Below are 13,124 nucleotides of genomic sequence, written 5' to 3' on the forward strand. Positions count from 1 at the left end.
ATTTTTTGGGACAGAGAGAGACAGAGCATGAACGGGGGAGGGGCAGAGAGAGAGGGAGACACAGAATCGGAAACAGGCTCCAGGCTCTGAGCCAACAGCCCAGAGCCCGACGCGGGGCTCAAACTCACGGACCGCGAGATCGTGACCTGGCCGAAGTCGGACGCTTAACCGACTGCGCCACCCAGGCGCCCCTATTTATTTTTTTTAATGTTCATTCATTTTCAAGAGAGAAAGAGACAGCGTGAGCGGGGGAGGGGCAGGGAGAGAGGGAGACACAGAATCCGAAACGGGTTCCAGGCTCTGAGCCGTCAGCACCGAGCCTGACATGGGGCTCAAACCCAGCAACCACGAGATCATGACCTGAGCTGAAATTGGACGCTTAACCGACTGAGCCACCCAGACACCCCTGGAAGCAACATTTACAGCCCTGCTTCCCTCCCTGGGGCTGGAGTTGGCTTACCTGGTGGGGGGGAGGGTCTGGGCCTTGGGTGCTCGAGGTCCACCCCCGACCCAGTCACTGACTCACCTGGTCCTACTAATAACAGCGAATGTTCACTGAGCACCTATTATGCGCCGGGAACTACACCCAGTGCTGGGAGACATACCGTCCCCGCCCTCATTGTACACACGAAGAACTGAGGCACAGCAAGGTGAAATGACTTGCCCACGGCCACCCATCTAACAAGTAGCAGATTTGAGACTTTAAGCCAGGCACCCGGCAGAAGTTTATTCTCTTCACTAGCTCTGTGCACGACCACTGGTGAGGGGTGGACCCAGGACCAGAACTCACACAGGCCAAGCCCAGAGTTCACTGCTCACTTCTGCCCGTGTTTCTAAGCAGCTAACACCACCGGTCCGCTGCACAGTTTCTGCCCGTCTTTGTGCCACTTGCCTTACTTACTTACTATTTCTCTTTATAAAACTTTATAAAACCTTAAGTGCAGGGGCACCTGGCTGGCTCCTTCAGCAGAGCGTGCAGCTCTTCGTCTCAGGGTCGCGAGTTCAAGCCCTACATGGGGTGTGGAGACTACTTAAAATAAAATAAATTAAATTAAATTTTAAAAAAAGTCAGTGCATGTTTTGGGTTGGGTTTCTGTTGTCATTTGTTTCTTAATGCCTTTATAGAGGTACGACTGGCATGTAATAAATAGATGTTGAAAGTGAACAATTTGGTAAGTCTTGATGTGTGTACATACGTACCTTGAGACCGTCACCACAGTTAAGACACCCAAAACGTTCTTTGTGCCCCTCTGTAATTCCTGGCCCCCCTCCTCGTCCCCAGGCAACAACTGATCTGTTCTCTGTCACTAGTTTGCATTTTCTAGGATTTTATATAAACGGGATCATAGAGCACATATCCTTTTTTTTTATCTGACTGCTCTCACTCGACATAACTATTTTGAGATTCATCCATATTTTTTCATCTATCAGGAACTGGTCTCTTTTTATTGCTGTGCAGTATTCCATTGCGTGGATGGACCATGCTTGGCTTATCTGTTCACCTGCTGATGGGCATTTCAGTTGTTTCCAGCCTTTGGCTATGACAGACAAAGCTGCTAAGAACATTCAAATAGTTACGTGCAGGTCTTTGTACAGATTTACGCTTTCGTTTTCCTTGGGTCAATACTACTTGGGTGATGCTTTGGTAAGTGGAATGGGTGAATCATATGGTAAGTCTAACTCTTTAGGAGACCGCCAAACTATTTCCCAAAATTATTGCACAATTTTACACACCCCCGAGCAGGATGTTGGAGTTCCGTTTCCTTTACATCTTTGCCAACACTTCGTAACGTCTATCTTCCGAATTCTAGTCATTTCCAACAGACATAGAGCAGTACCTCTTTGTGATTTTAATTTGCAATTCTCTAATAACTAATGATGTTGAGCATCTTTCCATGTGCTTATTCACCACTTACATATCTTCTTGAAAGAATTGTCTGCTCACATCTTGAGGTGTTTTTCTTATTATCGAGCTTTGAGAGTGCTTAATATATTCTGGATACAAGTCCTTGGTCAGATGTGTGATTTGTAAAACTTTTCTCGGAGTCGTGCCTTGTCTTTTTTCTTCTCTTAAGCATGTCTTTTGAAGAGAAGTTCTTAATTCTGATGAAATTCACTTTGTCAAAATTTTTAATAGATTGTGATTTTGGTTTTGTTTCTAAGAAATTTACTCAACTCAAGGGTCACAAAGATTTTCTCCTACATCTCCTTATATTCATTTTACAGTTTCAGGCTTTCAATTAGGTTTATGATTTCCCGTTGTCAGCTAATTTCCCATGTACTGTGAGGCGTGGATTATTATGTCATTATTTTGTTTTTCCTCTTCTTCCTTCTGCCTATGAATATACCACGGTTTTAGCATAATTTGTCAGTATGATTATGTCTCCTTTGAATTGCCTTAGCACCCTTGTCATGAGTCAATTGGCCATATACATGTGGATCTATTTCTGGACTGTCTATTTTATTCCTATTTGGTCTCTCTTGTCTGTTTTGATTCAGATACCATATTGTCTTGATTACTGTAGCTTTACAGTAAGTCTTAAAGACACATAGTAGAAATTCATCAAACTTATTCGTCTTTTTTACAGTTGGTTTGGCTATTCTAGGTTCTTTGCATTTCTATATGAATTTTTAAATCACCTTACCAATTTATACCCCAAAAGCCCATGATAATTTTGATTGGGATATTAATAAGAATTTATAGATTAATTTGAGAAGAACTGATATGCTGACAATACTGAGTCTTTTGATCCATGAACCTGGTATATTGTCCCATTCTTTAAGTTTTCTTTAATTTCTCTCAGCAGTGTTTTGTAGGTTTCAATGTACAAGTCTGCACATCTTTTTCAGATTTTTCCTTAAGTAATTTACGTTTCATGCTATTCTAAATGGCATTTATAATTTAATTCATTATTGTTTATTATTGGCGCCTCAAAATACGATTTTTTTTGTATGTTGATCTTGTATCCTGCAACCTTATTAAACTGACCTGTTAGTTCTATTAGCTTTTTTGCTAGATTCCATAGGATTTTCTGTGTAGACGATGTTGTCTGTGAACAAAGACAGATTTACTTCTTCTTTTTCAATCTGTATGTCTTTCATTTCTTTTTCTTACCTTATCACACAAGCTAGAACCTCTAGTACAATGTTGAATAAAAGTGCTGAGAAGGGACATTCTTATATTCCTGATCTCAGTAGAAAATCATTCAGTCTTTCCCAGTTAAGTATGATGCCAGCTATAGATTTTTGTTATTTTGTTAATCCTACTTTGCTCAGAATTCATATCAGGAATGGACGCTGAATTATGTCAAATGCTTTCTCTGAATCTATTGGCATGATCATATGTTTATTTTCTTTTTAATCTATTAATGTGACCTATGATAATTTTTTAGTGTTAAACCAACTTTGGATTCCTGGGATAAACCCCATTCATTCATGTATTATTCCTTTTATATTTTGTTACACTTGGTTTTACAAAATTTTGTTAATAATTTTATACCTCTTTATTCATGAGGGATACTGGCCTGTACATTTACTGCGATTATTGGTTTGGGAGGAAGGTTTCATCTACCATCTTGCTATTTATTTTCTATTTGTGCCATCTGTTCTTTGTCCCCTTTTCCAATTTTTCTACCTCCTTGCAGATTGACTATTTTAAAATGAGTCTCTTTTACCTCTCTCACTCTCTTTTTTAACTTGTTAGCTATAACTCCTTGTCATGTTATTTTAGTGGTTGCTTTAGCATTATAGGATATCTTTAACTTATCACAATCTACCCTTAAGTCATATTACACTACTTCATGTGCAGTATAAAAACTGCCCAGCAATAGAATTTCACTTCTTCCCTCCTAGCCCTTGTGCTATTGGTGTTTACTTCTACATATCATATAAACTCCACAATACATTATTCTTATTCTTGGTTTATAAGTTGACTACCTTTGAAAGAGATTTAAATAATAATAGCCATTATTTTTACCTATGTAGTTGCCATTTCAATGCTCTTCACTCTTTTGCGTCAATCTAGATTTCCCTCTGATATCGTTTTCCTTCTTTTTGAAGAATTTCCTTTAGCATTTCCTGTAGTGCAGGTCTACTTTTTTAGGTCTGAAAACTTCTCTCAGCTTTTACATATTTAAAAAAAGTCCTATTTCTCCTTTTTTGAATGGTGTTCCACTGGTAAATAATTCTAGATTGACACACATTTGTCGTTTGACTGTTCCATTGCTTTTTCATTTGTGTTGCTTTCGAGAAGGAATCTGCTGTCATCCACATCTTTGCACATATTTTCTTCTCTAGCTGTTTTTTAGAATTTCTTCTTTTATCACCAGTTTTAAGCAATTTGAGAAAAATTTTTTAATGTTTACTTTTGAGAGAGAGAGAAAAAGAGACAGAGCATGAGCAGGGAAGGGGCAGAGAGAGAGGGAGACACAGAATCTGAAGCAGGCTCCAGGCTCTGAGCTGTCAGCACAGAGCCTGACGTGGGGCTCCATCTCACGGACCGCAAGATCATGACCTGAGCCGAAGTCGGACGTTAAGCAATTTGATTATGATTTCTTGTTTCTTGCACTGAAGATTTGTGGAGCTTCTTGGATCTAAGGGTCTATAATGTTTATCAGATTGGAAATTTTTTGGACATGATTTCTCCGAGTATATTTTTTCTTCCCTCTTTCTCCTCTGGAGACTTCAATTACATGTTTCCACTTAATGTGGTGCCATGGTTTACTGACATTGTGTTTGACTCTTTCAAGTTTTGTTTTTAAGATTTGTTAGGGAAAGCCTGAGCAGAGTTTATTCTATGGTTAATTTTTCTGTACTACTGTCCCAAGATCTTTAGTATTGTAAACAATGCCCCGTGAAATTATGAAGTTTCCACTCTGACTGTTGAAAATAAACACTATTTCTGGCCCTGTGTGGTTTCCAGGCATTCTTCCTCTAATCCTTGTGGATGGGTCTTTCCCAGCCCTTGGATAGTTTTCTCATATGCATTCACTGACCGGAACTCAAATTCTCAGGGAAGACCCTCTGTAGATTTCTGGAGTTTTCTCTCTGTGCCATTGTCTTCACTGGTATTCTGCATTACCAACTCTGACCACCTTCGCTTCCCTGGATTCCCAGCTCTGTATCTTCAACCCAGAACATACGCTGGCCCACCTTCATTCCCTTTCCCTGCACTGTGGCCTGGAAACTCTCTCTGTGCAGTAAGGTGTGGGCTTACTCATAGGGCTCATCTCCTCTGTTCCCTGTTTCTCCAGGATCACTGTCTTCTGGTGCCTGATGTTGAGTTTCTTAAGAGCTATAGCTTCATATATACCTGTCCCAGTTTTTCAGTTGTTTCAAGTGGAAGGATAAACATGGTCTCTGTTATTCCATCTTGACTGGAAGCCAATATCAAATACATGTATTTTTTAAGTTGAAACAAAATTCACATATCACACAATTTGCCCATTTAAAGTACTCAGTTTAATGGCCCTCAGTATATTCACAGAGCTGTATGACCATTATAACCATCAACTTTAGAATGTTTTCATCATCTCAGAGAATAACCTAGCACCTCTAGCCATCACCCCTCAATCTTTCCATCCATCCCCTCAACCTTAGTCAAGGTTTAGATTTGTCACTTTGGACATTTCATGTAAATGGAATCCTATGATACATCATCCTTTGTGACTGGTTTCTTTCACTTAGTATAATATTTTCAAGCTTCATCATTATTGTAGCATGTAGCTTTCCTTTCTGTGCCCAATAATATTCCATTATATGGATATACATATTTGACTTACCCACTTATCTGTTGATGGACATTTGGGTTGTTTCCACCTCTTGGCTATTATAAACAATGTTACGGGCTGCCTGGGTGGCTCAGTCGGGTGAGCATCCAACTCCAGATTTTGGCTCAGGTCATGATCACAGGGTCATGGGACTGAGCCCCAATGTCAGGCTCCATGCCTAAGATTCTCTCTCTCTCCCCACCTCCCCCCTCTCCCCTGCTTGCGCTCTCTCTTCCTCTCGCCTCCAAAATAAAATAAAAATAAAAATAGATAAATAAATAATGTTGCCATGAACATTTGTGTACAAGTTTTTGTACGGACATATGTTTTCATTTCTCTTAGGTATATACCTAGGAGTGGAATTGCTGTGGATGCCAACTCCAGTTCCCACATGATAACTGAATGTATAGTATTTTGAGGAACTAATTAATTTCTAACGCAGCAACAGTATTTCACATTTCTATCAGCAGTGGATGAGGGTTCCAAGGCTTCAACATCTGGACCAACGCTTGTTATTATCTGTCTTTTTTGTTATCATCCCAGTAAATGTGAAGTGATATCTCATTGCGGTTTTTATTTGCATTTTAATGACGGCTAATGATGTGGAGCATGTTTTCATATATCTACTGGCTATTTGTATATCTTTGGAGAAATCTCCATTCGAGTCTTTTTCCCAGCCTTCAATTGGGTTATTTGCCTTTTTATCGTTGGGTTGTAATTCTAGATACACATCCCTTATCAGATCCATAATCTGCAAATATTTTCCTCTGTAGTGTGGGTTGTCTTTTTACTTCCTTGATGGTGTCCTTTGAATCCAAGTTTTTACTTTTCATGAAGTCTAATTAATCTAATTAATTATTAATTAATAAGAATGTGTATTTTAAAATATTTATTTATTTACTTACTTATTTATTTTTAAGTAATCTCTATACCCAACATGGGGCTTGAACTCACAACCCCAAGTAGCATGCTCTACTGACTGAGCCAGCCAGGTACCCCTAAAGGAAATTTTATATCAATACTTCAAAAGGAAAGCCAGTATCAATGATTTGTCACAAATAGATGATTGTAAAAATAAATCCTCTTATAAATCTATTTATAAATTTAATTATTAAAAAGGATAAATTTTTTATTTTATTTTTTTAAGATTTATTTATTTTTGACAGAGAGACTATAACACGGGAAGGGGCAGAGGATCTGAAGCGGGCTCTGTGCAGACAGCAGAGAGCCCAATGAAGGGCTCAAACTCACAAAGCGTGAGATCATGACCTGAGCCGAACTTGGACACTCAACCAACTGAGCCACCCAGGTACCCCAATGATACATTTTAAAAATTTTACCCACGTTTTATTTGATTTATTCATCTTTAAATTTTATTTAATTTATTTAAAGTGATACTATTATAAATAATAATGATTATTTATTACTATACATTTGTTTATAAATAAAATGAAAAAATGTGTTCATCCATAAGCTGGCTCAAATCATTAGTCTGTGGTACCTCCATAGCTTAGTCACTGGAGATCTTTGAATACCAGTTTCTTTATCAACAAAACGGAGTCCTGATATAGATTGGGGGGTCTTCAGATTTTTTTTTAAGCCATAGAAACATTTTTTTTTCCAGCTTCCCCCACCCCCCAAACCTTAGTTTATAAAACAGGTAAAATAGAGTTTCCTGGTTGAAATGGGCATTTGGGGAGGGAGGTCTGATATTTCCATCTCCAATTTCTCCCTCCTGCCCTATGGCACCTCCAAGGTCTCCAGAACCCTGAGGAGCCCAGTCTGAAAATGAGGAGATCCCAAACTGTCCAGGAACATGGCTGGCTACAGGAGAACCCTCTGGGGGCTACCCAAATTCACTGCCACCCGGCCCCCAATCCGGCCTGCTGAGTCTGACCCCAGGCGTGGCCCCAGCAGCTGTCTCACACATGCCCCAAAGGACCTGATAGAGGCCTGCCTCTCTGGATGGGCTGGAATCCATGAATTTGGGAAACTGTGGAGTCCTGTTCCCAGTTCCTGATCTCAGTCACCTGTCGTAACTGGACAGAGAACCAGGCGGAAACGGCAAACCATCACAGAGAGGGCTGCGGCCGTCAAAGCCACCCAGCCACACCTGCCCGGGGCCCCCCGGGTGGAATGTCCCCCGTTGCCCAGGAACTGTCTGGGGGAGATCAGGACTGGGGCCCTGCTCACCCAGGCCTGGTGCCGACCCGGAGCTGACTCAGAGGCGTCAGCCGGCGGCCACGAGCTCACTCACCTCTCGAACCAGACGTTCAGGCGGCAATGCCCCAGAGGCTTGAAACACCTCGGCAGTTTGGGCCCCAGCAGCCTCTTCAGCAGGCTGTGGGCCAGGAAGGCGAGGACCACACCGGTGAGGACGAACAGCGCCAGGGCCCTCTGGAAATCCAGGAGGCCGGCGACCAGCAGGAAGGCAGCGAACGCTGGGTGGGAGTGAAACAGAGGTCACTGACGATGACGTGGGCCTGCCACCGTGCCCTCCAGCTCCACCTTGCGCCACCCAGGGCACAGAGGGCAGGGGAGTCGCCCCACCTCTCTGAGTTAGGTTAGGGTTAGGGTTAGGGTGGGCGCGAGACAACGTGCGTCTCTGAGCACCTGCGGAGGGCCTGCTGCGTCCCAGACTACACTCCGCTCCGTGGCGGGCAGAGGTGGGCACATCAGTCACTCCAGGAAGGAGTTTGCTCGTGTGTCCAGCATCCTGCTCTGAACATACGGGCCATTTTCTTCCTAGACTCGCCTTTTCCCTGCCTGCTCCTCGCCTCTTGTGCAGTTAAGCCAGTGTGTGCTCTGCCTCAAGAAAGGGATGTGATCGTGGAGAGCAGAGGGGGCAAGTCTCTCCCCGGCTCATGGATTTCAGAAGCCGGGGCCCTTGAAGAATGGAAAGGACTTAGAGATTTTCCACCGGGTAAAACATGCGAGCTGCAACCTCATGCGTAAGTGTAGGTCCTACGCTGCCCACCCTGCCGCCAGACTGGTTAGAAGACACTGGCTGGAAGACAGACGTTTCGGGGACGGACTAGCTGGAGGACGCTGGTGGACCCAGGGGGAAGGGATCCGGCCTGGGGACAGAGGAGCCCTGCCCCAGGGGAGGCCGCGAGATTCCAAAGAGGGGGCACCCGGGCAGTGTGTGGGCAGGCAGATCATAGAAAGCTTCTGAGGTTCTGCACCCCAAGGCAGGTGCCAAGGCCGCGGGAGTCATCTCTGAGTAGCCCGGAAGCAGAGAGGGGAGAGGCGTCCAGGAGAGGCCCCCGACGGAGACTGGAGACGGGGACGTCTCCATGGCTACCTGCAAGGACGGAGAACCTGGGAGCAGTTGCAGGAGTGGGCAGGTCCGTCCACACCTGAGGACAGACAAGCCCCACTGGGGCCTCCTGGGGAAAAGGCGGAAGGGCTATTTCACACTGACGGAAGGTAGGCTCATATTGCTCGGTTGGGATGTTGAAATTGGAGCAGAGTTCTGAGAAGTGAAGCTACCTTGCTCTCACACAGACGATCGTGGGCTGGGCCTCCGACCTGCACGGGTGTCACTGAGAGGCACGCAGGTGTGGCCCTGCAGGGGTGCCAGGGACGCGGGCATAGAGCCGCGGGAGGCCGAGGCAGGGGCCAGGGGCGTGCACTCGGCCCTTCCTGGGCCTCCCAGGGCTACTGCTCATAACCACCGACAGCTGGGTCTGCGCTGATCCCATTTGGAGACGGGGCACCCGAGGATTCACACCGGGAGGAAACTGGGCTAAAATTCCTACCCAGGTCTGTCTGTCTTGGGGTCTGTGACTCGGGGGACTGGCACACTGTGCAGGACAGGAGGCGGTGTAGACGAGTCCCCCAGACAGGGCATGGAGAAACGTGTCTTAGGAGTTGTTTGTATTCTTCTAGGATCTGTTCACCCCTCTGGTGACCGGACTTGTCTGTTCCTTTTGGGCACGTCCCCACTCTAAGCCCATGTTTTCCAGTGGAGTCTGGGCTACATTAGCAGTGGGAGACCAGAACGGGCACAGGACCCCCGCCAGGCCAGGCACCTCTGGCGACTTGGCCGGAAACGTGGGCAAGAGGCACACCGTTCTTCCGAGACTGGGAACACCAACGCCCTCCGTGGCGGCCAGCGGCCAGGGCTGTCTGGGCACCTATGGAGAAAGCCCACCTAACATGAGGACACCATTGCTGTGGCCCAGGCCCAGAGCGCTGAGAACGTGGGCTCCCTTTCTCTGCCGTACCTACTCTCAGAAGGTGCGTGAAGGGCCCCACCGAAGACATGATACAATAATATTATCAAAGAGCCGGAGGAAATCAAAACCATGCAAACATGGAGGAAATGGAGAGTGGCCATTGTAAAGGATAACTGACCGACTGACAGCCACCACAAAGGCAGAGACAGGATGAGATAAGTGATTTTCATCATCTCCTAGGAGGAGTTCAGTCATTTCTACAAACGAAACCAATGTGGGTCTCAGTGAGTGTGGAAGCGAGGGGAACGGAGCAGGCCCAGGCTCCGATCCAGCCAGAGGAAGACTTCGCTGGCTCAGACATCTCTAGAAGGAAGCTGCAGGGACCATGAGCCAGCCCATCTCAGCCTACAGCCCTGCTTTCGCTTTCGAACACGAAGACCGGGGCCATTGCCGTCGTGGCTCTCGGTGTCCTCTCCCGCCTGGCCCCCTGGAGGGGGGGGGGGGGCTGCTGCGTCCACAGCTACACCCCCCTCCATGTCCCACCTGCAGGAGGACCTGCGGTGACCCTCCTTCCCTGGGCTTAGGGGACCCCCCTGCACCTGCCATCTGTCCCCATGTCCTTCCCTTCCTCTCTATACCACCTCCCCACCCCACTCACAAACACAGTCCAAGTGTCTCCCGTCACAAACACACCCCTTCCTCGACACTGTCACACCCTCCTTGTTAATATTCCCACCTGTCCTCATAAAAAATCCTTCCAAAGAGCTGTCTACACTGACTGTCTACACTGCCTCTCCTCCCATCCATTCCAATCCAGCTTTTCACCCGTGCCCTAACTTACTAGTGACTTCCTTGGCTCTAAATCCCCCGGGACGCCGCTCGGTCCCTGTTCCGCTGCTCCCCTTACCACAGAGATGCTGCTGTTCACCTCTCCCTCCTCCTTGAACTGGTGCTCCCTGGTCTCCGCCCCTCCCCACCCCCCCATCTCCATGCCCCCTCGGGCTCTCTCTGCCCCTTCCTCTGCCAGCTCCCTTGGTGTGGCTGGTCCCAGGATGCTGTCACTGACCTACTTCTCGATTTATTCTCCAGGCGTCCCTGGAGAGGCCCCTGCCCTTCTCGATGGCCTGGCAGACGTACCTCCAGCATCCCGTCCCAGACAACTGGCCATCCCTCTCCCCTCCAAGCCTTCCTCCTCCCGCGCTCCCTAGCCATGGGGGCACCATCATGCACCCCGTTGCCTGAACAGAGCCCCGAGGCACCCCAGATTCCAGGGTGTCCTTTGTCCTGCACACTGGCTCGGCTCCCAAGTTTGGTTGGTGATGCTTCCCGAGGGTCACTCCAAGCCACCCCCGTCCGTCCCCTACACTTCGTCTTCTCACACATGTACTGCCACCCTGCCTGCCTCTTCCAGGCTCCCACAGTGTGAATCTGGCCTCGAGGCTTGCCTGTGAATTCCTTCAATGGCTCTCTCTGGCTTTGAGGGCAAAATTCAAGTCCCTGAGCTGCCTGCCCACACCATTCCGGGTTTCACCTTTGCTCCCGTGGTTCCTACCTGGAAGTGCCTTCTCACTCCGTCCTGTCCTTCAGATCCAGCTGGCTACCTCCTGCTCGACCTGTGAGGCCTGAATGTCACCTCTTCCTGGAAGTCCTCCCTGATCACTTCCATCCCTCCTTGGTGTTCCCAGATAGCTCACTGCCTTACGTGGAAATATCGTTCCCCTCTCCCTTACTGATCAGAGACTGCTTTGGGAAGAAGATCTGGTCTGACTTTATTCTGATGTCCCAGCTTCCTCCATGGAGCTGGCTCTGAGACGATTGTTGGATTATTGGATAAGTGAATGCCCTGGGACATGGATGGCCGGGGCTGAGGTGGCTGAAACCCGGGTGGTGGTAGCTGGGGTGGGAATGGCGGTCTCCCAGGGGGGCTGGGCCCCAGGCTCACCAGTACAGAGCAGGCCCGTGCAGATCCATCGAAACAGCTGTGTGTGCTCCCGGCAGAAGCGTCTGGCCCTCAGAGCAGGCTGCAGGCTCCTCCTGGGGAGAGCGCCAGTAGGGTCCTCGAGTCAACTCCCACCATCAACAGTTCCAGGTAGAAGCTACTCGGGTACCGCCCCCCCCCCCACCAGAGCACTGGCCTCGGCATCACAGGACTAGGGCAACCCCAGCCCAGAACAAACTAAGGGTCGGCTCAGGCCACCCCGCCTTCCAGCATCACCACTGCCCTTGAGTCCATTCTGCCCTTGGGCTTGGGAAGGACTTAACTGAGATGATGAGTAAGAACCCAACCAAATGCAGAAATGCACGAACCATGACGGCTGCCTCCCTCCCCTGTCCCCGTGTCCCCCCTGTCTGTGGGGCCGGGTGGAGAGCTCCTGGCTCTGCCTTGTTCCCCGGGGACCCGGAGACTTACCCTCCGAGTCAGCAGCTCTCCCTGCAAGAGAGCGTGTACACAGCCCACCCCCTGCCCGGCGGTCACCACCTGCCCCCCACCTTCCCGCTGGTGCCAATGCCATTCTTGCCTGGTCTTTTGGTCGCTTGTCTATCCCTGGAGAAAAGGCTGGCACTTGGCCTCTGGGGACCCACAGGCCACACTCGTAGGAGCTTCTGTTTCAAGGAATGCCTCTCCCCCTCTCTGGCCCCAACACCTGCCCCCCTAAGGGAGGCTCTTCCCCAATCTCCCATCCAGAGAGACAGATGGACTCCCTCCCCTCCACCACCCCTCCTCTCCTTGCCGTCCTCGGCTCAGGATCTGGCCAGCGGGGACCCCTAGTGAGCCTGGGCATCAGCTCTGGGTCACCAGCCTCCCCGTGGGAAACAAGGGGACTGGACCGCTCTAGGGGTTTTCAAACTAAGCCTCGAGGATCCCTGAGGTGCCCCAGGGACTGACTGGGGTAGAAGGCAGATGGGGAGGTGGAGAGGAGGGGTCAGGCTGGTTCAGGACCCCCTCCATCCAGCTTTAGTCAGAACAGACCCCCTGTACACATTGGGGCTCCTGACGCGGTTGCCTTCTGGCTGCTTCGGAGCAGGCTGGCCGCCCCTGGCCCGGCTCACCCCGAGGCAGAGGCCAGCAGAGCTCCCTTGTCGGCTAACACGTTTGTTCCTCTCTTCGACCAAGGTTCCGGGAGCCCCTTCTCTGTTGTCAGGGGCCCAGCTTCCCTGTCCCTGCTCCCCACGG

General features: G+C 48.1%; 1 protein-coding gene across 6 annotated transcripts in view; it reads right to left on the reverse strand.

Moving 5' to 3' along the window:
* SLC28A1 (solute carrier family 28 member 1) overlaps positions 1 to 13,124 on the reverse strand; it is a 50,054-nt gene that overhangs the window by 34,350 nt on the left and 2,580 nt on the right. For all 6 annotated transcript variants that reach the window (XM_030317303.1, XM_030317304.1, XM_030317305.1 and 3 more), the window contains 2 exons: positions 11,892 to 11,983; positions 8,026 to 8,209 (listed from right to left, as the gene is read on the reverse strand). In XM_030317303.1, coding sequence (XP_030173163.1) covers positions 8,026 to 8,209; positions 11,892 to 11,983 — 276 coding nt within the window. The remainder of the gene's footprint in view (positions 1 to 8,025; positions 8,210 to 11,891; positions 11,984 to 13,124) is intronic.

This window comes from Lynx canadensis, chromosome B3, assembly GCF_007474595.2.
Source record: "Lynx canadensis isolate LIC74 chromosome B3, mLynCan4.pri.v2, whole genome shotgun sequence".
NCBI lineage: Eukaryota > Metazoa > Chordata > Mammalia > Carnivora > Felidae > Lynx > Lynx canadensis.